The sequence below is a fragment of the Corvus kubaryi genome, unplaced genomic scaffold, assembly GCF_017639235.1.
Source record: "Corvus kubaryi isolate FWS band 111438036 unplaced genomic scaffold, C.kubaryi_AGA036_p1.0 133, whole genome shotgun sequence".
Taxonomy (NCBI): domain Eukaryota; kingdom Metazoa; phylum Chordata; class Aves; order Passeriformes; family Corvidae; genus Corvus; species Corvus kubaryi.
This window is the reverse complement of record NW_024580667.1, coordinates 30,962,881-30,989,390: the sequence shown is the minus strand read 5'-3', so window position 1 is coordinate 30,989,390 and position 26,510 is coordinate 30,962,881. Positions and strand designations below refer to the sequence as shown.

Genomic DNA, 26,510 nt, shown 5'->3' with positions numbered 1-26,510 from the left:
TTGTCAGCTTTTTCAGTACCTTGGGAACAGGACATGCATGTTTCAAATCTTCTACTCACTAAAGGACTTAATTTACTTATGCTATGTAGCCTAAAAGAAACACATCTAGTACACCTGTAGTCACAGTTCAGTGTGGTCTGAAATTGTCTAGTCATCAAATATGCTCTACTTGGGTACCACCACCCACCTCAGTGACCACTGCCACCTTGAGTAACTTTTCTAAAGTTAGATAGACGGTAAAGATCCTTCCATATCACACATAATTGTGACTCAAAGTATGTGTCAGTGTGCCTGATCAGTTTTGATGAAGGGATTTGCATTCTGTTGTGGTGGCATGTCTGGTAAGGTTCTAGGTGATGTGAAGGTAGTATTACAGTATCATCTGACCAGCACCTTCAGGCTGCCCAAACAGTGGCTGAATTAGTTTTAACTGATCCATTTATAAGTCGTATGAGGAGTGGCTCACCATCCCTCGAAATGTTCAAGAAATGATTGGATGTGGCACTTAGTGGCATGGCTTAGTTGAAAAGGTGGTGATGTTAAGGCCAAGGTTTGGATTCAATGATCTTGGAGGTCTTTTTCAACCTTAATCTTTCTGCGATTCAATGATTTTGAACTGTAACCTGGACTAATTAATCAGGGTTCTGTCTGTAACACCTTTCCTGAATCAGCTAAGTATGTTATCCCTTTCCAGGAGAAAGCAGGAAACAAATTAGGAGCTTGTTTAAGTTCTATTTAAAAAGACCCCAATGCCATCTCTTGAGTGTCTTGATACTGTCTTTATTATACTTTACTATTCCCCTCCTTATAGCAAGCCACTGAATGGTTGTTCATGGCTCATGGCTAGGTTTTGGTGGACTGGATCCAAACTGTGCCTCCCCCTGGCAATTTTGCCCAAGAGGAAAGTTACTGTGCAAGGTTATAAACCAGTGCAGTCTGTTACAACCCCATCACTCTTTCAGCAAGTTTTGTGAGCATTTCCACTCTGACCACTGCTGCATACTGGGAAAAATACAAAGATGGTTTACAAGTGTGTCCAGCATGAATTCAGCCTCTTTAAGATATTTGCTTTGTTGTTCTGATCTGCTGCAGAAAGCTTCCTAGGTGAGTCTTTGACCAAAAGCTAATCATTAGCTGTGCCAAAGGCAGAAGTGTGCCAAGAGCTGTTTGTGTTCAGCTACTGTATAAGCTGGAGAAAGTACAGCTCTGGAAGGCTCCCCAGCACTGGAACACATCCAGGAACAACTGTTCCCAGCGCTAGTTTGGCCAGGATTTACAAGCAATGTGCTGAACAACTCCTGGACATAGTCCAGAGGTTAGCTCAGGCCAGGGCTAATTTCTAAAGGTAGTTTGCATGTGTCCACCTTATTTAGGGGTTTAAGAAAGCGTGTCTGGACTCTTACAAGTAAATTGGCCTCTGTGCAAGAAAATAGTCCTGGGAATGTCTAGTCTAATAATCAAATGTCTAGTATCATTATAAAACTAGTCTAATAATGAAATATCAATGTTCAAATGTCGTGTGAAAATCTGAGCCAATCTCAATTTTCTAGTTGTCCATGTGTACTTGAAGAGCTCCAAAGAAACTTCTAGCATGAATTGACCCATTTTTGACAGTAGAACAATGGAATTCAGGCATCAGAATTTTTTTAATTGTATTCATCTCAATAAATTAATTATTAATATTTTTAATATGAGACAGAAAACCAATCATTTTTCCTTAAGATCAAAATATAAATAAAACTTCTTGAATGAAATATTTCCATATTATTTACAAAACAGAAGATATCCAATAGGGACAGCTTACCCAAACACTTAAAATTAGCCAAAGCTATAAGCAAATACAATGGCATTTAGAAAGATTGCATGTGAGATATCATTCTCTCTTGGTTGCATCACTGTTCTATACAAGAAAAAGAAGAAAGTGGAGAAAGCCAATGTATTATTCCAGACTTTCCACAGGAATATAGAGTTGTCTAAGAAATGCACTTTCAGGCCCCTCCATTTTTCTTGGTTATCTCACAATGTCAGCAACTAATACTATCTCTTCGTTTTCAGATGTTATTGACTGAATTTTGTTCTCCATCAGCTGAAAGGAAAATAAAAACTTCCATCAGTCTTATACATAATGTTAGGTTAGCATCTACTTATGCACAATTCTGAAAGTATTTCACCTGTTTTTGCTATGTGTCACCACCACAGTCTGTCCTGTTTCCTTACAAAACCCTATTTTGAACCGTTTTCTGCATCACCTTTTTTTCTATCCTGTGTGTATGACTTGCTAGTGGGTAAGAAGGAGAGGTGTGCACCTGGAGGGATTCAAGGTGGCAGCTTGGAGGGTGGGACCTGGTGGGGGGGACACAGGGCTCAGACACCAGGATCAGATGTGAGGAACTCTATGGTGGTTGTAAATTAAGAGAGCAAGGAGGTGTACTCGTCTCACTGGCAAATTCAGCCCTGCTCAGCTGGAGAGTGGCAAGAGGGCTGTGATGTCTGGGACTCTAATTATGAGATTGCTGATGGTGTTGCTGTGGTGCTGGTAGAGGCAGCTGTGCTGGTTTTGTGTCCGGCTGCCTCACTGTGCTCTGTTGTGTCATTGTTCATGTCTGTGCCTCGTGTTGGGAAAGTGAACAGCCCTTCCTGCTGCCTGAGTCTACCAATGGGACCATCAACCTGTGCACCTGTGAGACTGGAATGGGAGAAACCTCGTGATTCCGGAAGAGCACTACGTTTGACTTCCCTTAACAAACTTGCCTGCTGATTTTACTTTGTAATTCTTCAGGATATGGCAAAAAGAAGAGTGATCCTTTGTAATAAGTACCTTATCATTTAAAAATTCATCCAGTAGAGCTTTGTACGTATTTCACACATTTGATATAAAAATAGAAAGAGAACATACCTCTAGGTTTGTATCACCCAGTGTCAAAAAAGCAGGTTTTGGTCCTGGGATCTGTGGAAATGCTGCCTTCCAACAGCCAGTCCTGGAAATCAAAGGGTATTGAATACAAAATTAAAATCGAATAACTGTAATGTGACAAAACCATTGCACCCTTGAAGCAGCTCTTATCTTCCTCTTCAGTCTTAGAAGTGAACTGAAAAATATACATAATCTCAACACAGAATGAACACATATCAGGAAAACATTAATAATTTGGATGGTAATAGATTCATTTTTGATTCAAGATTTACTAGTAGTAAAATTCCTTCACTGAAAGAAAAAGGAATTTGTCCTATGTCATTACAAACAGTGAAAAGTGGGGGAAAAATTTTAACAAGTTGAGAGAGCAGTATCTTTTCTGAATTACTGTATATTTCCATGCAAAGTGCATCATATCATAGAACATCCTTTCTGTTTCTGTTTCACATGTGGTTTATTTTATGTATCCTACAGAGACACCTACACCTTATTTGTTTAAGCACTACAGGTGTTACACACACCCACAGAAAATAAAATAAATGCATAAATTAAGTTTACCTTTTGCAGAACAAAACTGTGATGATTGCAATTAAGGGTGTCACAACTGCTACCACAAGTAAAATCCATACTGAAGAATATATAATTTCTTCATTTCCTGAAGGAGAAACATTTATTATTATTATTGTTATTGTTATTGTTATTATGAATAATAATAGTTGTTGTTATTGTTGTTGTTGCTTTTATACGAGGAATAGATCATAGAATTCCAGTACACAGAATGACTTGGGTTGGAAGTGACCTTTAAAGATCATCTGATTCCAGCCACTCTGCCATAGGCAGGGACAGCTTCCACTAGACCAGCTTGAGCCCCAACCTGGCTTTGAACACTTTCAGGGATGCAGCATCCACAGTCTCTCTAGACAACCTGTGCCAGTGCCTTATGACCCTCATGGTGAAGAATTTCTTCCTAAAATCTAATCTAAGTCTACACTCTGTAATTTTAAAGCCATTCCCTCTTGAACAATCACGACATGACCTTGCACAAAGTCTCTCTTCAGGTCTCTTGTAGTCCCTTTAGTACTGGAGGACTGCAAGAGGGTGTCTCTGGAGCCTTCTCTTTTCCAGGTTGAACAACCCAAACTCTCTTAGACTTCAAGAGGTGTTCCAGCCCTCTGATCCTTCTTGTGACCCTCATGTGGACTCACTCCAACAAATCCATGTTCTTGCCATGCTGAGGACCCCAGAGCTGGATGCAGCACTGCAGGTGGGGTCTCACCAGAGCAGAGTAGAGAGGCAGAATCCCCTCTCTTGCCCTGCTGGCCACCCTGCTTTTGATGCAGCCCAGGACAGGTTTGGCTTTCTGGGCTGCAAGTACACCTTGTGGGGTCATGTCCAACCTGCCATCTACCGGCACCCCTAAGTCCTTCTCAGCAAAGCTACTGTCAATTCTTTCATCCCCCAGCCCATACTGATACCAGTGGTTGCCCTGAACCCAGGTGCAGTGCCTTGAACTTTTTGAACTTCATGTTGTGCCAAACGTCTACTGTGCTGACTGACTGTGGTGAATGTCAGTCTGAAAGGTTTTGCTTGGTATGAAATGAACTCTGTAATTTATCACTTCAGCAGAAATGTCTGAAGGGAAGGAATAACATTGATCCTATTTGTACACCCCTTGCAGTAAGCAGGAGCTCACTACAGCTGCAAATGTATAACTTTTTAATGTTATTTCCAGTGTTAAAATGTTAAGAAATCTATAAAGTCTCTTCCTGCTCTTCTCTGTAGCCTGGTGTGAACCAAAAAGTTTGCCAATCCTTTGTACATCTGTGTGTCCATATGTGCATGGCAATGTGTGAGGTAGACAGGACATCGCTGGGGGAAGAGTAGCCCAGGGCATAGATTTGTTCTTACCAAACTCAACAGGTGCACTCCATTCCCCCCAGGCTGGGTTCACAAGGCAGGCACTGCCAGCTGCTCTCATTTTCAAGAGATACTTCTTTCTTATGTTAGATCTTGGAAATGTGTGACTATTTACCCCTTCCTAAAGAAAACAGAAAACTGAATTGTTCTCTTTGTTCCATGCCTAGGTGTCGAAAATATACATGTGCCATTTACCAGTGAAACTTTTAAGAGGCTATGAAAGCATTGTTTATTAAAGTAGGTTGCTGTTCCAGAGGAAAAAAAAATCATCATTATTATTTATATATTTACCCAAATGTGTATCTCAAAAATAACCTGACACTTGCTAAACTTTTTACATTTAGAAGCATTTCATCTTTTACACTGTAAAAGTATAACCTATGATTTCTTATGATACAATTTGTTTCATTGATAATTTCCCACAGCACTTAGAGAGGTAGAAAAAGGTCTTGAACCATCTCATGTCAGTACTGCTAGCACTGAGTGATTTGAGGAAGGTGTCTGTGCACCTGCCTCAGTCTTTGCATTATGACTTTTCAGACAAAGCATAACTTTCCAGCCAAACTGTAAAATAAGTAAAAGATTGCAATAATTAGTGTTACCAGAATTTACTGCAATACTCTTGCTCTTGGAGACTTTTGCATAGAGGTGGGACGTGCAAGCTGCACTGATTAAAAGGAGGTGTGGCATACCTGGATGACAGCCTCCATCCTAAAAGGACTTTTGTGGTCTATGTTTTTCATAAATAAAATTAAATTCCTAGGAGATGCTTTATCTTTTCTCTGCTGTCAGTGATGTGTAACTTCAAACTCTGTTCCCAATATTTGAGAGGGAGAGTGGACAATATAATGAAAAGTGGAAGAGTTTTCGAAATACTTACAGCAAAACAATAAAGTTCTGCCCTTGAATGTATAATAAATTACATATGCCATGATGATTTAGCAGTTTGACACATTCATGAAATCTATAAATAAGGATCCCATAAAGCATAGGACACTGAGGACATACTGATTTAAAGGTATTTGCATACTATTTACTTTTCACAGTTGACAATGAAATGAACATGTATTGCTAATTAATAGAACAAACAGACTCACTTGTATAGAAGTATATATGGGTTTTCCTTTAGGATTATCCTGTAAAATGAGAGAAAAAGAAACGCAACTAACTTAATTTTTATCATTGCTTGTTTTATGTTTCAATTAATTTTTATATACTGTCCCATTTTTCTGCATTCTCTTTCTTATGTACTTTATGGTTTGTTCAGAAGAACTAATGATTTCTCTAACATTTAGTATCTAATATCTAATTCATCTACAATGCCGATTAATTCTGCTATGGAAAGATATTTGTTTTCCTTATCATTGCAGTTGAGATATAAATTTTATTTCAGACTGGTGATTAAACTGGAATGCAACTGAGCCTGACCTGAATGGAAATGATAAGTTTATTCTTACACACACCAGGGAGGAGAAAAAGATGATTAAAAAAAATCTGTGAAATAAACTTTTTAGTTTACATCTAATGTTTTAATTTTACAATAAGTGTCACTGTATGTAATTGCAAATACTATGTAAATACTGTTTTCTTTTAGATGAAAGTATTTGGTACTGGCATGGATTCACAAGTATTTTAGGCTGCCCTCCACTACATTTTTGACAGACAATACAATTTGCTCATCTTTTCTGAATAACTACCACATAATTTACTGACCACACACAACTGACTCCAGACTATATCATCTCCATTAGACTACTAGTTATATATTTTTGTAATTATTTTGCAATACACCATTTTAAAACAAAATTCAATTAATCCAGACTTATTTTTTCAAATAATTGCATGCATGCTCCTGTGGCATCTGAACATGAGGGTGTTCAGCCTGGAGAACAAAATGCTCTGGGGAGAGGTTACAGCAGCTTCCAGTACCTAAAGGGTCTTACAGGAAAGCTGGAGAGGGACTTTTCACAAGGGTAAGTATTAATAGCACATGAGGGATTGGCCTTAAACTGAAGGAGGGTAGGTTTAGATTAGGTATTAGGAAGAAATTCTTTACTGTGCTGGTGGCGAGGAGCTGGATCAGACTGGCCAGAGAAACTGTGGATGCCCCATCCATGGAAGTGTTCAAGGCCAGGTTGGATGAGGCTCTGAGTAACTTGGTGCAGTGAAAGGTGTCCCTGACATGGCAGGGGGATTGGAACTAGATAGTCTTTGAGGACACTTCCAACCCAAACCACTCTAAAACTTTATAAAGCAACCTGCTGTCCAGGACACCTAGTATCTGCAATCAAGATAATTTTGCACAGGGATCAATCTAGGAGAAATATCTGGCCAATGAACCCCTTTTTGTTCTTCTTTATAGGCCCAGGGGTAACCTGGAAGATTTCAAGGGTGATTACAGAGCACTGGGGGGATGGCGAAGGGCAGGAAGTCTAGATGGTGTCTCTTCAGGCCTTCCAGTGAGAGGGAAAGCCTTGAGCAGAATTGCAGTCATTCAACAGGTCAACACCTGGCTGAGTAACTGCTGTCACAGGCAGGGCTTTGTCTTCTATGACCTTGGGATCCTTTTTGAGAAATGGGGGCTACTGGACAGGCATGGGATGCATCGAACCAAGGATGGTGACTGTGTCCTTGCAAACAGGCTTGGTAACCCGGTCCTTCTACTGTGTGTAAAGGAGTTCCTTGTATGCATAGAGCTCTGTCTGGGGATAAATAATGAGCCAGTAAGAGAAGGCATCAGAGGACAGACCACCAGAGGTGTAAATGTAGTAGGTTCTTGTTCCAGATCTCATGATCAAGAAAAAGCAGATGAGACTCTCTACAGGAAACTGCATAGTCAGAGGCCTTGGTACTCAAGGGAAAGTGCCCCCGAGGGCCAAGCTACTGGTTGATCTACAAGGACAACCTCCTCAGAGCACAGGAATCATGGAATCATAGAATTGTTTAGCTTGGAAAAGACCTCTAAGATCATTGAGTACAACCATTAACCCAGCACTGCCATGTTCACAATTAAACCATGTCTGCAAGTGCCACATTGCAGGTTTAAATGTGTAAGAATGACAAGGGGATAGGTGATGGAAGCATAGCAATAACCCACATTATGCTTATCATGAAACCCTTTACGCTTTGTTAAGATCACTATTCTACATTGCAATAAATATTGTTACTTATGTTGCCTTTGGCTGGATTTTCCCAAAACTTGTTCCGTATTATGTGCTCTACCCTAATCAGCCATGCGCTTTTTGTGTGACAACTCACAAGGTTATTCATGTAGGCATCACACTTGGTGCTCATGAGGTATCTCATAAACTCAAGCCCATTGTCCTCTGCCAAGGGCTGCTGCTCTACAGTGCCTGGGATTTCTTCACTTGCCCCTTTACCTCACTCAGGAAACTACTTGGGAACCTTTGCTGGGATGCTGAGGTAATGAAAGTCTTCTGACCATTGCTCCATGCTGGTGTATCGGATGCTGCTTGAGTCCGGGCAGGCACAGCAACTGGTGGAGGCCAGTCTGATCCTGACACCTGGACTGAACAAACAGCCACATGTTTTTTGGAGTGCTTCAAGGGATGGTGATGCCATCACTTTCCTGAACAGCTTGCTCAAATGCCTAACCACCCTAATATTTGATCTAAATCGCCACTAGTGCAACTTTGAGGCCATCTCCTGCTGTCCTGTGGTTTGTTTGTTGGGAGAAGAGACTGACTCCCAGCTGCTACAATGTCTCTTCAGGTGGATGTAGACTACCCTGAGCCTCCTTTCCTCCAAGCTAAACAACCCCAGCTCCCTCAGCTGCTCCTCATAAAACCTATGTTCCAGACTCTTCACCAGCTTCACTGCCCTTCTCTGGACAGACCTGAATGGTCCATTCTGGTGTGCAGAAAATCAAGCAAGTGTGACAGGTTAGCATGACAGGACATGAAGACTGAGTCTGAACTCAGAGACAAAAAGGAATTGTACAAAACGTAGAAGAAGGGATTTGGGAGGAATACAACAACATCATCTGCAAATGCAGGAATGGAGTCAGGAAAGACAAAGCTTAGCTGGAGTCAAGACTAGCAAGGGAGGTGATTACAAGAAAGTTTTTGATGAGTTCATTGACAACAAGAGAGGTTAAGAAGAAAGCAGGCCTATTGCTCACTGAATTGGGAGAACCTAGTGACAAAGAACATAGGGGAGGTAGAGGTATTTGGTGCCTTTTTAGCTCGGTTTTCGTTGCTAAGCCTTTGCCTTTGGTTTTCTCAGATATCCTAATCCATAAAGCTTTAACAAGAAACACTACTGAAGAAGAAACATTTTTTTCAAACATGAAAAAATGTGATTGAAATTATGTTATTCATGTTTTTATCCTTTTTAAATTTTTTTTTTGTTTGCTCCCAATGCAAGAAATTTCAATTGTGAAAAGTAAAGTTTAAAGGCTGACTGCAGTACAGCATTTGTTGCTCATAGTGTATTGGTAAAAACCCGCAAGTTTAGATCTGGCAGTGATAAAGAAATGAATTTGGCAGAAGAATTTTTTATGGCTAAATCCTCCAAAGATATGATTATAGTTGCATCTTTTAAGTCTCAAGGGAGCCTACACTGCTCAGTTGCTGGAATAATGCTGGACTTTGACATAATTAGGTAGGTGAAAACCACTAATGATTAGGAAAAAAAACTAGAAAATTCAGACAAGGTGTGAATTGAGTATTCTTTATAAAATGGATATTACATATATTAAAGTTACTAAAAATGTATTGTTTTACTGCAATAGACTTTTATTCCAATGTCACACAGAGTTTTCAGTAAGGTTTCTTTGTTAAAACAGCCAAGTGATTCAGAGAAGTAATGCTGTTTCATGGCAGATAGTTTGGCTTGCAAAAAAATTCATCCGTGAAATAGCAAGTCCAATCCAGACTAAGAAATTCCGAATTTCAGAAACCTAGGGAATGCCTTCAATCAGCCACTAAGTGGGTGGCCAAATCCGGTTGTAGTTCAGTAGGATTTTTCCTTTGTAGTCTCTATCTGCCACCCTGTGGCCTTTTGATGCAATTCTGCCACAGTGGTTTACATCTACTCTTGGAACACGGCAGCCTCATTCCTTCCCTATTGCTGCCCGAAGACTTGTGAAGTCAAGGTCATACCCTCACTAACCTGTCCTTAATTACGCGGCCTTTCTGCTTTCTCTCACATCTATTTTCCATTTGTTTATCGTTGCAAATCTTCAACTTCTGGACCAACAGGTATGATGCTTATATATCGATAAGCTATTTGTGTTTCATTTATGGAGAAATTTCATTCACTTCCATTAACTCAAACTTGTTAAGTGAATGTACAGTTCTCTTTTCACTATTTAAAACCCAGCTCTGCCCTTCCACAGAGATCCAGTCTCCACTGGAAATAGTCCAACCCAGGACAACTCCAACAGGTTTTAGTGTAAGAAGTGCCTTTTCTGACTGCTGTCACAAAGCTGTGATATGTTTGAATCTTGATTTACCATGCTTCTCCTCTGGGACTGTCTCAGTCATCCAGTGTATCTCCAGCAGCATCTTACTCAAGGGAGCAGGGATTTAAAAAAAAAAAAAATGGGGCAGTATGGCATAGCAGGATTTGGTATGGACCTGAAAAGTGCAGTCACAAAGGAATAAGATGCTATGTATGGGGAAGGCTACATCATAGAAGAGAGACTGATTTTCTTTCCACCCATGTGCATTGCTAAATGCAAACATATGAATTAATATTGTGTGAGGACATTCTTACCTTGTACTTTATGTTGATTTCATATTTAAAACACTTGCCTTTGTTAGAATGACTTATTTGTGGTCGTTGCCATTGAATAATGCAATCATTTTTCATTTCATCACAGTTGACTGTGATATCTGATGGAGGCATGAGCTTTTCTGAAATTATATAATCAAGAATTGAAATAATTCACTTTTTTTAAAAAAAAATCCCTTGATCTCTTTTTGATTTTATGAAAGAGAGTGAAATTGCAAGTAACACTCTATGAAGAAAGATGCTAGTTCATATCTATTTTTCTTAGGACCAATTAGAAATAGTTGAAAGACAAAAGTTTTCTAAACCATGTACACAGGATGAGAAAAAAAAGGGACTAAGACAGGGAACATAATATAGGAGAATACGAAGACACAACTCCCCCTCCATTTACTTTTCTAGATGAATAAGATAAAGTACTGTCTTCTTTCTAAGATGATGTTTATTACTGCAGAGTAATATTATTATATTATTATATTATATTATTATAGCTGCTGCTATCCCTAAAGTACGAAATTCAAAGATCTTTTTTTCTCTAAGCCTCCTCATGATGTTTCTGTGACACGAAGGTGTTGCTTTCAGTCTGTTGTGAACTTTGCAGTTTATTCCCTCCTTGCAAAAGTAGCCATACAAGTTTAAGAAAGACACTCCATTTTTAACAGCCTAGCCAACTTCTTCATATATCTCCCTTCACTTCACAGATGTAAGCAAAATTATGAGGACCTTTATCTTTTGATCATTGCCAATGACATGATTAATGGAACAGCAAAAGACAGTCACTCATGGCAGAAAGGGTGACAAAAGGCTGATAGAGGAAAGTTTAATATCAGCTACACTACTGCTTTACACTACTGTCTTTAGGGACAGGCCTGGCCTATTTTTGATGGGCTACTTGGTCTAAGAACAATCTTGTTTTATCTGCCATGAGTGATGTTACAGGTCAATTTCTTCTTATAGAATGAAGCCTTTTTTGTGCATTTTTTTAACGCAATACCAAAACCAGTGTGACATTTCCAACGAGAATTTGCCACAGTAAAAGTAACTGCACAGGAGGCTTTCAAGTACAGCACCATGTGCATAAGGTATGTTGTATGTATCTTAATTCATTTACTCCAGGGTATGGTGTCCTGTATGTCATCCCCATTGGTAATGAAAAGCAGAAATCAGTGCTCAGATAAACTTCTAAAAAGTCTCCCCTCTCCTCTGTTGAAAGGTGTTTGGCCATCACTGAAAGGACAGCAGGGAAAAGTACAGTTTGTTAAGTTTTGTGGACCTTGCTTGAGAAAAACCTAAATACCATAAGGGAAGATTGCTAAAGAATCTGAGACAGAATGCAGCTGTGGAGCTTTCCTGTTTGACTCCCCTCTTTGTCTTCTGCTTCAGGAATAGGTTTTCTTGAGAAGGCCACAGTCTCTTACTCTCAACTCTAGATAAGACAGGGTACATGATTCCTTCTCAGGGATAAATGCTCTACTATTTTAATACAATAATTAAAATAAAGCCAAAATAAACTATTTACTTACCAATTTTATACAGGTCAATGTACTCATCATAGAACTGGATCAGGGAGTCTTTGCTAGACCCATTCACCAGGAAGTAAGCTTTTTCAGTCCCTATGCTCACATTTTGGAAGATACATCCCATATTTCTGCCATTTTCATCTTTAATGTAAAGCTCACATTCCATCTCCTCTTCATCTCTGCATACAGCAAAGTATTTTAGTTAAACATGGGCACTGTGATGTGGTGAATGAGAATTCAGAATTCCCTGGCTCAAGCAGATTTACTTACCTTGAATTCTGCCAGTAGAGAAAATACTGTGTATCTGCTGGAGCATGCCTTCCTGCCTGCCAAGTGCAGTTCATGAGGAAAATGTTATAAATCACACAGGAGAAGTTTTCAATGGCCGACCCATTCATGCCTGCAAACACAGGAATATCCATGATGAGGAAAAATCATGTGACTCCTTCAAGCTGGAGGATCATGGCACACACTTAGGTACGTTAGACTCCAGCTAGTTATTGCTCAGTTTAGGAAAGACTTATTTCATTTTGTTTGCTAACAATGAAAGATATTTGCCCTGAAAGATTCAATGAAGAAATTTTTTATGTATAAATCCTCCAAAGATAGTATTATAGCTGCAACAAAACAATTTGTGTGAAACAAAAGCTGGTGATCTCAGAAGTATTGCATAAACTTTATGGACATACATTGACATACAGGGTGACAGCATTTTAAGTTCTAAAGATTGTTCTTCTATCTCCTATATATAAAGTTTAGGATGAATAGATGTCAGGCAGGTGGGTAAACAGCTGCAAGCAGAAAATATCAAAATAGGTCACAGCAATATCCATCAACTCAAGTTACCCAATGTTGAATATGGTAAGTTTGCTGAGGGTGTTAGTTCTTGTGCTTTTAAGGATGTAGGTCAGATACAAAGCTTTACTGTGAGGGCAGTGAGGCAATGGAACAGGTTGCCCAGAGAAGTTTGGATGCGCCATCCTTGGAAGTGTTTGAGGCCGGGTTGGATGGGACATTCAGCGACCAGGTCTACTGGAACATGTCCATGGAGGGTTTGGTCCTCTCCAACATAAATCATTCTGTGAATATGATTCTATGACTGAGGAACAGTCTCTCACTTTTAAAAATTCAGTATCAAACCCAGTAAAAAATCAAAATTTTGTCTAGGTTCTTTCTTAGCATGCTGCAGGTACTTTATTTGCAAAAAAATCTTCATTCAACTTAGTTCCATATATTCCTCTGACAGCTTTTTAGATTTTTGTCTGGGACATGACCCCTCCAGTCCTGGACTTCCTGGAGACTCAGTAAATACCTCAGCAAACAAAACAGTTGGAAAGAAAAAGATGGACCTACCTTCTATTTCAAAATGTCTTTACCTTGTTTATCTATTATAGTCTTCAGGTTCAGAGAAGATGGAAATACTATATTTTAAAAGGCTGTATAACTATAAATAGGGCTGTCTCCCTTGCTGCTTGTGTTTTGGGGAACCGTCTTAACATCGGAAGTGTTGCAAAATAAATGTTCATCACTTCCCCACTGATTCATAGCAAATTTTTGTAATTGCCCAACCCGGGAGTACTTTTAACACGAACAAGAAGTTAGCTGGTTAAATTTCTCTTTTCATTGCACCAGAGCATGCTGGTGCTTGGGAATCCAGCAAGTGCATAAAAATATTTACTTTTACAGGTATTTCTCTCTAGCTCTAAACAATACTGAGAAGTACAAAGCATTTCTCTATACAAGTCATCTCTGGGGGATGGAGGATGGGGTTTCTCCATGGAAGGCATCGGGGCAAGGCCTGGCAGTCCCAGCCCACCCCAACTCCAGTCCAGATCAGGGCAACTGGGGACCCAGGGCAACCCCAACCCTGACCACCAGGAACCTTCTTGGGGACTGGGAAGGGTCATGGGCCTGAGGGTGGGCCCAGCTTGGCAGGGCCCATGTTCGGGCAGGGCAGGGCTGTGGGAACCCAGAGACTGGCCCTGCTGTGGTATCACTGGGCAGGGGCTGATGGATCCAGGGACTGATGTGGGGTTCTGGGCTCTGGGCAGGGTGAGGGAAGCTCTGGGGGTTGGGCAGGGGTAAGCAGGCCTGGGGGGGTTCTCAGGGAGATGACAATGCAAACTGTAAATGTTCTTAAAGCAGATGGAAAAAGGGGATTTCAAATCTTGGGTATGATGTCTTCAGATAAGATATATCACTATCAAAAGGTGGGCTTGTCCTCAGTCCATTTCTCCTAGGGTGAAAATAGCCAAACCACAAACCACCACTGAAACAGAAAAAAATTGTAGGTAGTAAGCATCCAAATACAAATAGCCATTCCAGGCCCATTCTGTTGAGCATTTGTTACCTTCTCGGGTCACAACCATACATTTTCTAAAGAAGAGGGTTATTATAAACAGTATAAAACATCAAAACCTCCCTTATACCCTGAAAGCCTTTGTTTCACAGAAGACAATGTAGTTTGCTTAATATGGAGATTTAAAATCCATGTAAAGTAATTTTATTTCTTCACATTGAAATTGAAGCATCACAAGAAAATATGACATTTTTCAAATACCAAGATATTTCAACATTTTCCTCTTAAGAACAGGCAGATCCTTTCTGCTTGGAGTTAAAAACCTGTAGGAAAGAGAACAGTCCATGTACTTCTCTACCACTCCCATTTCTTGGCTACTATATTTGGAAAAATTCATCTGCTGCCCAACAGTTTTCCTGGATGTTCCAGGAATTGCCTTTATCAAAATCCCATGGTCGTTCCTATCCTAGAGCTTTTTTTATTGACATATGGAATGATTTAACCATGTGAGCAGTAGTTCTTATATATCAGCTATTCTTACATAACTAGGATACAGTTATTTCCAAGGGAGGAAGCTGAAGGTAGTGCAGTGCTGACTTTCCTTGGAGACAAAGAGGGCTTACTTTCTAGAGACCCAGAAATGCCTGGGCTCATGAGCATTTCTGCTTCCTGGATTCTGGCTAGAGATTGGTGACTGATGAACTCGAAGTGGACAGTTATTTTCTGGTTTCATTCTCTTACATTGATTGTCAATAGTAGTTATACTGAGTTGTCACTGAGGCCAGCCAACACCACAAAGAGGACATCTGACCTGCTTTTTTCTCCTCAACTCATGTAGCATAAAATGCACAGGTGTAGTGAAGTAAGTCTACTCATCCTACTGGAAACTTTTTGTCTGCAAAAATATTTTCTAGCAAAAAAAAAAAAAAAAGAAAAAGAACCTACCACACTTCTGCTCACATGCAGTACTAAAAGCATAGAGCAAGGCATGAAAAAAGAACCAATGCATTAAGTGGCACTCAATGGTTGTGTTCACGCATTTGATCACATCTGTTAATAACTCGGTGTTAGCTGGGGAGATGAGCAACTCCCTTTGAGCATCCAGAACTTAAAAAACTCCAGTTGTCCACAGAATCAAGAATCACGAGAGAATCAACAGAGCATGGCCTGGTCTTTTGTGGTTTCAGAGGTAAAGATCTAAGGCAATGGTGGCTTTATAAGGACCAATTCATGGACATTGACTCTCTTCATATGCTAGTAGAGAATAACAGTATGACAAAGTTTTTCTGAAGCATAGTTATGAAAAAAAGAGTGGGAATGACGACCATATAGGTGTAAGTGGATATTCTACCAAAAAGCATGTTTAGTCAAATAAGCAGCTCATTTTGGTAAGAATCACTATGACTACCCTATCACTTTATAGATGTCAACAGACAAAGCAACTGAAAGCTTGGACATCAGGTCTGAGCCCATGGTAGTCATTCAGAGGTAAAAGAAGTCCATTTTCAGAAGTATCACTGTACTTCCAGATTAAATAAATTCCATACATAACCATGTAGGCAATTTTTTGAACATTCACTGTGCTGTATAGACAGAGGAAAGGACTTCTGATCACAAAGAATGAAAAACGCCGCATTTATTGTGTCCTCATCTTTGGAAGATGAGCACTCAATTTCGTGGTCGTAACACACTGCATTTCCTGGAGTAGGGTAGTGACAAGTACCCAAGTAATAAAATCAGAGCTGTAAGAAATGCCATGGAGAGCCAAATGGGACTGTGGAAAATGAAGGAAGTCAGAATTTTTGTTTGCCTACCTGTCCATGCTTCCACTCTGAAGATCTCTTGAGCCTGCAGAGAAGGCAGAGGGGAAGCAGTGTGTTTTTGTGTGCTCTGTCAGATTATGTATCTCTGAAACACAATGAGGAAGACTAGAGCTTGTCTTTTTTGGATTTGGGTACTTTGTTTTTAAACTGGAACATACTGCAGCAAAACAATCCAAACAGCCCACAAGGACAGTGGTGTTTTTGCAGAAAAGGGAACTGTTCTACCCAGGGGACTTCTTGTCTATATTTAGGGCAACTCCTTACCTAAGGCTTTCAAAAATGCAAACAAATCAAAAACATTTTAAAAATTCCCAAGCAAAGATGGTGCTACTGAGGGTAGCAAAGTCTGTCATCTTTCAGAGGCCAGAAAACTAGTGTTGAGTGGCCTTGCTATGACCCAGGAGTTGGAAGCAAAATGAGAAGAAAAGAGGAAGAGAAAGAGAAAGAGTAAAGGAGAGAAGAGAAACCTGGACAGAGACACTAGGGCTGTTTACAGACTTTTGGCTCTAATGGGAGTAAAGTCATTGCAGAAACAGGATCAAACCCAAATTTTCTCAAAAATCACAAAAAGTTGAAGAATAGTTTATTGCTCCAACTAAAACAGGAGTGTTCACAAGAACCGTCTGGGTGTTTTGCTGTACTGGTGTGTTACAGTTTATGTGTATATCACAAAAATACAAATGGTAAACAAGATCCTCAATTTTTTCCTTGGAGCAAGATCTTTCTAGTTTTTAGCACAGAACAGAGGAACAGCCATAGGTGACCAGAATAAAGGACTTCTTCCTGTGTGAGCATCCAAGCCACTTAGTTAAAAGGTTGTAAAGCCTGACCATCCTTTTCCACTGACTTTGGGGTCTTTGCCTAGGGATGGGAAAGTGATATCTTAGTCCCACTCCTACTACCATCTCCGCTGTTTCCTGGATATGATTTATGGTCTTCTCATTAGTGTGCTGATAGTGAACAAGTTTTCTTAAATGACTTTGCTGTCTCAGCAGCTTCCACAGTGAAAGCAGTGGGTATGTAAGGGGTGCCTCAATGGGCATGATCAACTCTAAGTGAAGCAGGATGGAGAGGATCCAGTAGACTGTATCTGTTTAATTGTCCTTAGATTAAAGTAAGTGTTGGCTTTAGTTATCCACATTTAATGCAGGTGCTTTTCTCTTTTGGCAATACTAACTCAAGTAGAAGGATCCTTCTCTGGCACTGTTTTAAAAAGACATTCAAAATAAATTTTTGTGGTAGCTGGTGCGGAGTCTGTAGCTCAGACCCAGGAAACCATAACCGGTCTGGAGAGATGGTCCCACGAGGAACCGTCTCCCTGAGGCATTCAGAATAAATTTTTATCGAAAGCTCATTTAGAAACACAGAACCATAGAAAAATTTAGTTTCAAAGATGTTCTCTTGATGGTAACCTAGTCTAGTGGAATTTTATTACTGAGAGGACTTTATTTTCCATGATAGGATTTCAGCTACTTGAGATGACTTTAACCATCCTGAGACTTGATGGAATTATAGAATCATAGAATAACCTGAGTTGGAAATGACACACAAGGATCAATGAGTCCAACTCTTGGCCCCAAGAGTCACACCATGGGCCTGAGAGTGTTGTCCAAATGCTTCCTGAACTCTGTCAGGCTGGTGCTGTGACCACTTCCCTGGGGAGCCTGTTCCTGTGCACATCCACCCTCTGGGGAAGAACTTTTTCCTAATACCCAACATAAACCTCCCCTGACACAGCTTCAGGCCATTCCCTTGGGTCCTGTCACTGGTCACCAAAGAGAAGAAATCAGTGCCTCTGCCTCTATTTCTCCTCACAAGGAAGTTGTAACTGCAATGATGTGTCCTCTCAGTCTCCTCCGGGCTGAACAGACCAAGTCACCTCAAGCCGCTTCTCATACACCTTCCCATCTTAACAAACACGGTGAAGGCCCTTCACCGTTTTTGTGGCCCTTCTTTGGGAACTTTCTAATGGCTTTATATCTTTATTGTGTTGTGGCACCAAAAACTGCACACAGGAATCGGGGTGAGGCCACCCCAGTGCAGAGAAGATCAGGACAATCCCCTCCCTTACCCGGCTGGTGATGCTGTGCCACAGGACAAGGTTGGCCCTCCTGGCTGTCAGGGCACCACTGACTCATATTCAATTTCAAGCAAATGGAAGGTCAAAATATGTGATTAGCCTCTAAATTGAGAGGTTTCTCTCATATCTCCTTATTAATTGGAAGATTCAGGCTGTGATACTTCTGCTTCATCCAGGTGTTATAAAAACACATAACCGGCCGGAACCACTTGCAGTTAGCAAGTGACAGGCTTCTGCTGCAGAGTTCAAATGTTCAATTTCCAACATTTCCCACTCAATACATATACACATATACATCTGCTACCTGTTAGCAATCATATATTAAGTAATTTTTTCATCTAACACAGATATGAAGAGATGATCTTTAATAGTAGTCATTTTGTATGAGCAAGTGATGTTTCTTAACAGGCTTGATCTTGGCTGGTTTTCATACAGTGGGCCTTCAAACAGATGTCAAATTTTATTCCTGATCACAATCGCAGTATGGATGTACCTTTTTTGAGACACTAAACCACTGGAGATCCTGAATAAAACCCTAAAGTTTGGTTGTTCTTACTTATTCTTTTGCATCATGTTGAAAACCAATATAATAACTTCCAAAGCAATACTGAATTTTTTTTTCTGAAATATTGTAGTATTTGTCATAATAAAAAACAGAAAAAGTCCAAACTTCAAATGTTTATAGAAAATGCAACCAAATACAAAGAGGCTTTTAAAGATAATTTCTTGGGGAATTTCCTCTACAGTCAATACTCTTCTCCCTGCTTCCAGGAGTAACAGAATATGAAAACCTTGTTAATTTTTGCCAACAAGATATATATGCTTTAAAAAAATCAAGTTGCTCATTTCACTTGCATTCCATCACTTCTTCAAGACTTATTATTTCTTCAGTTTCTTGCTTTTTTAATAGATCCATATCTTCTGTCTATTAAAGGAAGAATATAACATTTTTTTTAGGGTTTGATGCATGAGATTAGTCACAAGGTCATGATTTATGAATCTCCTGTCATTCAGAGTTGTTATTTATTGTGTAGAAGCTATAGAAGGACTCTGTCAATTAGAAGACCGAAGTAAACACGTCTAGATATTCTCTCCATATAGTTCCCAAAGAGGAACAAAAGACATTTTTACTAAAAAGCTGGAAAATTCATCTTTTAAAACAGAAAAGTTAACATGATGAAGGAAGAGAAAGTAAAAGATTTTATAAAGGCTCGCCAGAAATTCAGTGTGTCCCTGCAGACAAATTTTGGCTTCCAGACCTGCCTGCTGCCAATCCAAAGACTGAAAATTGCAGCAAACTGCAATATGCTCTCTAGAAGGGAAGTTCCTGCACTGTTTGTCTGTTTGTTCCTTCTCACGAGTCATTCCAGTGTTCTGTGTAAGTTAGCACCTCTCAACACTCTGCTCCACTTTCTTGCTCACCATACCCTAGAAACTTTTTCTCCTTTAGCATCATTGCCAAATACTATCATGGATCTAAATATCTGCTATGGAAAAACTACTGTAGATTTCTTTGTCCCTTCTCTCCCTGCCTGATTCTGCATTATTATTGTGCTGAGAAACTTACACCCAACATTATTCTAGTGATAGCATATGGCTTATAGGGAGAGCAGGGTGAAACTGTATTTTCTCCAGTGCTTCAGGTAGACAGATGACAATTATTTCATAAAAAGTAAAACAGACAAGTTACTTGTATATCGACCTTCTCTTTCCATACCCTAAGAACAAGAAAAAGAAAGAAAATTGATTCTTGCTTGTCTGCATCTTTCTAACACTATGGTCATACCTTTGGAACTAAATTTTTTAATTTCAGGCAAATGGAAAGAAAACATACCTGGAAGTCCATTGGAGAGAGCTCATGGAATGGGTCTTTTGGCTGTGGTACAGTAACAGATGTTCTTTTCAAATAAGCCCTTCTACAGTGACAAAAAGGTTTGGTGAAGAAAAGACTTAACATGCAATATGTTAATATTGCATATTAACACGTACTATATGTGTTAATATGCAACACATATTATATAATGTGATATGAACACATACTATATAATAATGCTTTTGAGGTATTATTTTATTTCTCTAAGATAAGCAGTATTCTTCTACGTCAAAAGTAGCTAAGAATTACGTAGGCTGATTACAATATTATAATTTTGTTGTTCAGAATTTGGATGACAATAATTTATTTTATGACTTACTAAAGCCTCATAAGAAGCTGTTTTTTTAAGTATATGAAAGGGAAATATTATCAAAACATGGAAACAATTTCGTGTACCAACCATCTGCATTGCAGGATCTGATGGCAGGAAAGTGGTACTGATACAAGGCCTTGTCCCGGTATTGGAAAGCATTGAGTTATATTAACCAAGTGGATAAGAAAGTTTGGAATCAAAAGTATAGAGCACACTTGAGGAACATCCAGGAGATGATTCCTAGTATAGCTCAGTGTCGATTTTCTCCCTCTCTTATCTCCTTTAAAAAGAAGCCACAGATTTTCTGTTGGGGGAAGAAGTGTTATTTCAACTATAGAATAAAAATTTGCACAAGAAATAAGTCTTACACTGCCATGCAGAGAAAAAGTGTGAGACCTGCTGCCAGCCCTGGTATCAGAAATAGCACGTATGGTGAAGTAGATGTAAGTTGTTGTGTTCCTGAAAATCAAGCAATCATCAAAGTGCTGGTTAGCATCACAGGTCATGAAAGATTGCACAGCTATGTGCAATCTGCTTTGCATCAGAGTGTCAAACACTGTATGAAGGGATGACTCCTTTAGCTTAGCACCTCACTGCTCTGTAGCACATGAAGTAATAGGATGGCTGACAGCACGTGGACTGTCTACAGTAACTTAAGACCTGAGGAACTGAGTCCTACACAGTATTTAAGTATCCAAGGTGGCAGAGAGCAACAGCAGGAAAAAGAAGTTTATAAAGTCAGGAGTAAAGATGGAAAAAGTAAAACAGCTGGCAACAGACCTCAAAAAGGTCTGCTTTGTTCACTATTCCAGTGCAAGAAGCACTGTCTCCCAAGAATGCTTGGAGAGCTCCCTAAAATTAAGAGACATGCCAATTCTTTGACTCTCTTTGTCCTAACAAATCAATGTGTTTCCATCCGTAAGCATGAAGTAAAAAATAAGGCAGACAGGTAATTACTGAGCTAGGTCAAGGAAGGGATTTTTACTCTTACCAAACTCCACAGGGGTGCTCCACTCTCCCCAGTCTGGGCTTACTAAACAAAGGCCCCCATCTGTTGCTCTGATTTTGACGCTGTACCTTTTTTCTGAGCTGAAGCTTTCATATAGGTAGGAGTTATTTTCAATGATTGCTTCCTAAATGCAAAACAAGTAGAATGAGAATTTTTGTATTATTTTTATATAATTATGATAAAATTTTACATTTTACATTTCACATTTCTATAATCTTTCTGTGTACAGACTAGAGTGAAATCACAAGTAGAAAAATATCCCTTAATAAGTTAGATTGTTTCATCCTAATTCCTCTTGTTCTAACATTTTTATTACTGGGTAATATGAAGATCGAATTTGCCGTATGCTTCTTGGCTCCTTAGACTCCACTAAAGACCTGGCACTCTTTTTTTTTGTGCCATCTTTATACTGGCTTAATCTGTGAGGTAATATTTTCTCACCTCTTGTGTCTCAATCCTTTCCACAGAGCATTAATAAAGAAAAATTTCTCCACATTTTTTGTGTCTAAGTGTTACAAAGAATCATGACCCAACTTTTACATATATATGAATTTGCTAGGAAGTAAAAAAGAATGTAAAATGGAAGATTTTGTGAAACAATATCAAGCTCCACATGTGCAGGTGTTTTTGTGCAATGTTTTATAAACAACATTTTGAAACTTCAGATTTAGAAAACTTATCAATAAAGAGAATGTGCAGCACATTGAAACAGGCAGTGTGAAACCAAACCAATTTGGTTGGAGGATGCTCTGATACAGAAGAAATTTCAATATAGCATAAATGTTACATTAATACAGACTTACTGTTTTAGATGTGGTTTTGGTGTTTTTCTCAGCATCAGCCTAGCAACAAGAGAAAAGTTTAATTTTTAAGATTATTCTTTTTATTACTGTATACTAAAGAGTCTTCTCTCATGAATGCTTGATTTTCAGAAAAAAAAGTGTATGTAATATTTTAAATGCCTTCCTTTGAAGACTGTGAAATTAAGCTGTTCTTCCTCTAAGTGGTTTTTCCTCCCTGATAATGCTCTGAAATATTGTACCGTTTAAATTTGATTGCAGAATTGAGTATTAAAGCACTAAACAAAAAAATGCTCAGGTTGACAAAATCTTTACATTTTACTTGTTAAAACAAAGTATCTAAAATTTACGAATAAACTCAGACAATGTTTTTTCCATTTTTTTTTTTTTTGCCTGTGTATCTTTTGCATTCTTAAACATTTAATTTAGCTATGTTATGTCTCCTTTTTTCTTTTTTTAATTTCTATTTTTTACTGTTGGAACAACAAGGTCACAAATGCTCCCACAAATATTTTGAACTTTATTTTTGAAGGTTGTAATATTACTTTCCATATTCATCCAAGTTATTAAAGAAGGGGATGAGAACAGGGTACTGGTTGTATGGTGTTATGTATGGAAATAGAGACATACAAAATGCTATTAAATGTCATAATTTTTCTTACCTTGTTTTCTATGACAATTTCATACTTGAAACAACTTCTTCTTTTCACATGACTTGTGCGAGGTGGTTGCCACCAAATACTACATCTATGAGAAGCTTCTGTACAGTTCACTGTGACATTTAATGGAGGGGTGAGTTTTTCTACAATAATATAATCAGAAATACTATTGATTAGTAACAGCTCTCTTCACTCTGCCATTTTAAAAACTTAGGTAGTTGTTCAAACAACTGTCTAAAAAGATGTAATGCAGAATTACTATAGCAGAATTACTATATTCTCCCTATATTCTGAAGCAGGACTCCCTGATTTGACATTTCAGTTGAGGAGCCTAGAGCACTAGCTGCAACAATAAGGAAAATTAAAAAACACAAACCGTTTATTAGATTTTATTGAATTCAGCATATGATTTATGCAGGTTTGGTTTTGTTTCTTGGGTTTAAGATTTTTTAATACCGTAATTACAAGATAATAAGACCAACATCTAGACAGTCCCACTCAAGAATCCTTAGCTAGTTAATTCTAATAGATGACACATTTCTTTCAGAGAATAAATATTTGACTGAAGTGTTCACAATTCTCTGACCTATGATTCCAGATTGTTTCTGTTTTCATTAGTTTTTGTCCATTCTTATACTTTACACTTTTCAGACATCAGGGCTGAGAAAAAGGAAAAAAACCCCAAACCTATTATGAGGAGCAATATTTTTAAAATGCATGCTTTTTCCTAGGGATGACTTCTTCATTCCTTTAACATATAACTGGAAATTCAATCAATAAAAAATCCTTACCAATTCGGTACAGCAGTATCTTCTTCTCATATGACTGAATGTTTTGTCCACTTCTAGACCCATTTACCAGGAAATAAGCATCCTTATTTTCTATTGTCACATTTTGGAATCGACAACCTGTGTGCCTTCCACAATCATCTTTGATGTAATTTTGGCATTCTGTGAGATCTTCTTTCCTTTACATGAAATACTGTATCAGTTAAAAATTGACAATATCACATGTCCAACCACAAATCAAAATTCCCAAGATTCAAGCAGACCTACTTACTTCGAGGGCCTCCAGTACAGGAAGTACTGGGTATCTTCTGTAGCAGTCCTGCCCACATGCCAGGTGCAGTTCATGAAGGAAACATTATAAATGACACAGACAAAATTTTCAATGGCTGTCCCATTCATGTCTGCAAACACAGAAAGAATATCTCGTGTCCACTCTGCAGAAAGACTGAATAACTGCTCAGATAAAACAGATCTTTGCAAGGTCATTTAGCATTTTTTAGCTATCTGCTTAGCAAATCCAACTGTATATTTCTTGGGTCTTGTAGTTTTGTCCGTACTTGAAGATGGGCAATGATTTTATTTGTGTTGAGCCATAAGGATTATCTATCATTGCTCCAGAAGCCATAGATGTGACTGGGATTTAACTGAGCCTTTAATCAACTCAAGCATGATGATTTAGTGGAAGTTAATAACAGACACAGTCACTGTGGTGTCCTTTGTTTAGATCCCCTGTTTAGCTGAGGCCCAGTCGACAATGGAATATAAATTCTACGACAATGAGCAAAGTTGCAAAGTTCTCTCTGTTGTGCTTAAGTGCTCTGACCCTTAGTTATAAAGCACTAGTAATTTAAATTAAGATGTTCACCACATGCTTCTGTGCAACGGCTGGACGGTTGTAATCTAACCCTGGGACTGCTTCCTGAAGCTAGTCCTTGCAGAAGTGTTGCAATTTCAAAGAGAGAATGACATATTTTTCAATTAGGAATTGAAATTGGCTGTTAATCTCTTCCAGTACTTTGGATTCAAGGTTAGGGGGAATCTTATTAGCACTGAACTTGATAGAAACAGGCCTGAATATCCATATAATTAGTGTAAATCAAGACAAAACTGAAGCAGAAGTTTATGGCTTGCTTAAGTTAACTCACAATCTGTACTCACAATCTGAATTAATTCCTTGTGTGTTTCTCCCCTATCAAAAGGTGAGACCTCCAACAGGAAATGATGAACATTCAGTACCTAAACAACTACCACTGTGAATTGATGGACTGGGCCACAGCTTTCCAAGACTAATCCAATCGAGTTTAAGCACCACACATACAAGCTTTGCATGTACCTTTCTAGTTAGCCTTAAAACTCCACACTTGATTTTTACATCTTTGGAAATAAGAGGAATTTTTCCAGAGACAAGAAAGTTGTCAGTGTACTCCTGGATTTCTGGAAAGCTTTCTCTCTTTCAAGAAGAAGACTAAAACTTTTTCAAGAGCTTGGTTCAGCAGCATTTCTTTCAACGGCAGTATTGACCTAAGCATGCCCTGTCCTTTCCCATCCTTCATGGATCCTCCCTGATTCCATCCTGCCTCCCTGGCTGTGGTAGTGCCACTCCTTGTGGGGCCCTGTACTGAGTAGCTTTGAACAAGTGATCATCATTACAACTAATGCTCCTCTCAGCAGTTTTTTTCTTTTTGGTTGTTTTTTTTCATCTGGCTTAGTATCCTCTATCAGAAACAGTGGAACAATCTCATCAGTGTGGGCTATCAACTAAGAGAAGAGCTGTCTAAGCTATTTCTGTAGTTGTAAGAAATATTGACCCATATTTAGTCCTAGAGGTATCAAAGCTCTCAGCATAGAGTTGTTTATATCCAATTTATGTGTAAGTTTATATATTTAAAAAACTACTTTTGAGAGTTTAGTGATTATGGTACTGTGATGAGGTGATGGAGAGCTCGGATCAGTTCTCTGGTCTGCCAGAGATTCACTTTATGAGCCAGGGCCAACCAAATCTATGTACTTCACTTCCTCATTTACAAAACAAATAGAGAACTTTTCTTCCCATGAAGAAATTGCCAGGTAAATGCAGCAGTCTGAAGTATGATCACAGGTGCTGTGCAAGGGTCTTGGAGAGGTGAGCTTCCTCAAGCCTTTAGCAATGGTGAAAGTCTAAAGAAAAAAAGGGTTATTCTGATTTAAAATCAGTTTGCAACCTGGTTCATGTGTGGCCCAACAAGCAGTTGAACTGTCCAAAAACAAAGGAAATATTCAAGCATATGCTGTGAATACATATGGGTCTCCCTATACACTTTGCCGACTAGACCTTTTCTCCAAGGTTTTGAGGGCATTTATTTTTCATTTTTTATTTATTCACATTTCTGTGGTTATGCCAAAAAAAAATCTAGCAAAGTAGATAAATATGACTACCCTTCCTGTAAGGTATTTTTTTGAGCCTACTGCATTCACCCAACACTGTCAGCAATGCCTTTTTATTTTTAGCAACACCTGGAATAGAGCTAAGTCTTCATGAGACTTCTATCTTAAATTATTTCAAAGAGACACTGATATTTTTCTGCCTCCAGTTTATACTGAGGACTAGCTAAATTGCTCTAGTGTCTTTTTGCTTAACCACCCCCATTTGAAAACCTCCATATTTGTCACTTACTTATCTTTATTTCTTTAAAAAATGGCAAGACCATATTCTCTTTTCTGTGAGCTGTGATGCAAAAAACCATCTGGTTTCTCTGTATTGCACTCCTCCTTCTGAACTGCC

At 38.9% G+C, this 26,510-nt stretch overlaps 1 protein-coding gene across 1 annotated transcript; it reads right to left on the bottom strand.

Moving 5' to 3' along the window:
* Positions 1–1,638: 1,638 nt before the first annotated feature.
* Positions 1,639–26,510, bottom strand: LOC121670972 (interleukin-5 receptor subunit alpha-like). Its single transcript, XM_042042026.1, has 14 exons — positions 26,403–26,510; positions 24,021–24,150; positions 23,753–23,928; positions 22,965–23,104; positions 22,306–22,344; positions 21,485–21,626; positions 12,376–12,505; positions 12,109–12,284; positions 10,571–10,710; positions 5,929–5,967; positions 4,823–4,952; positions 3,473–3,569; positions 2,897–2,978; positions 1,639–2,086 (listed from the first exon to the last, which is right to left on the bottom strand). The coding sequence occupies exons 1-14, from the start codon at positions 26,470–26,472 to the stop codon at positions 2,012–2,014; spliced, it is 1,566 nt and encodes a 521-aa protein (XP_041897960.1). The 5' UTR covers positions 26,473–26,510; the 3' UTR covers positions 1,639–2,011.

What these genes read in the sequence shown, in the direction of transcription:
- LOC121670972 (XM_042042026.1), bottom strand. Translation starts at nt 26,472, where the DNA reads ATGGTTTTTTGCATCACAGCTCACAGAAAAGAGAATATGGTCTTGCCA. An exon ending in GATACTGCTGTACCGAATTG is followed by an intron (nt 23,105 to 23,752) that starts GTAAGGATTTTT and finishes ATATTATTGTAG; the next exon opens with AAAAACTCACCCCTCCATTA. An exon ending in CCAAAACCACATCTAAAACA is followed by an intron (nt 21,627 to 22,305) that starts GTAAGTCTGTAT and finishes TTTTGCATTTAG; the next exon opens with GAAGCAATCATTGAAAATAA.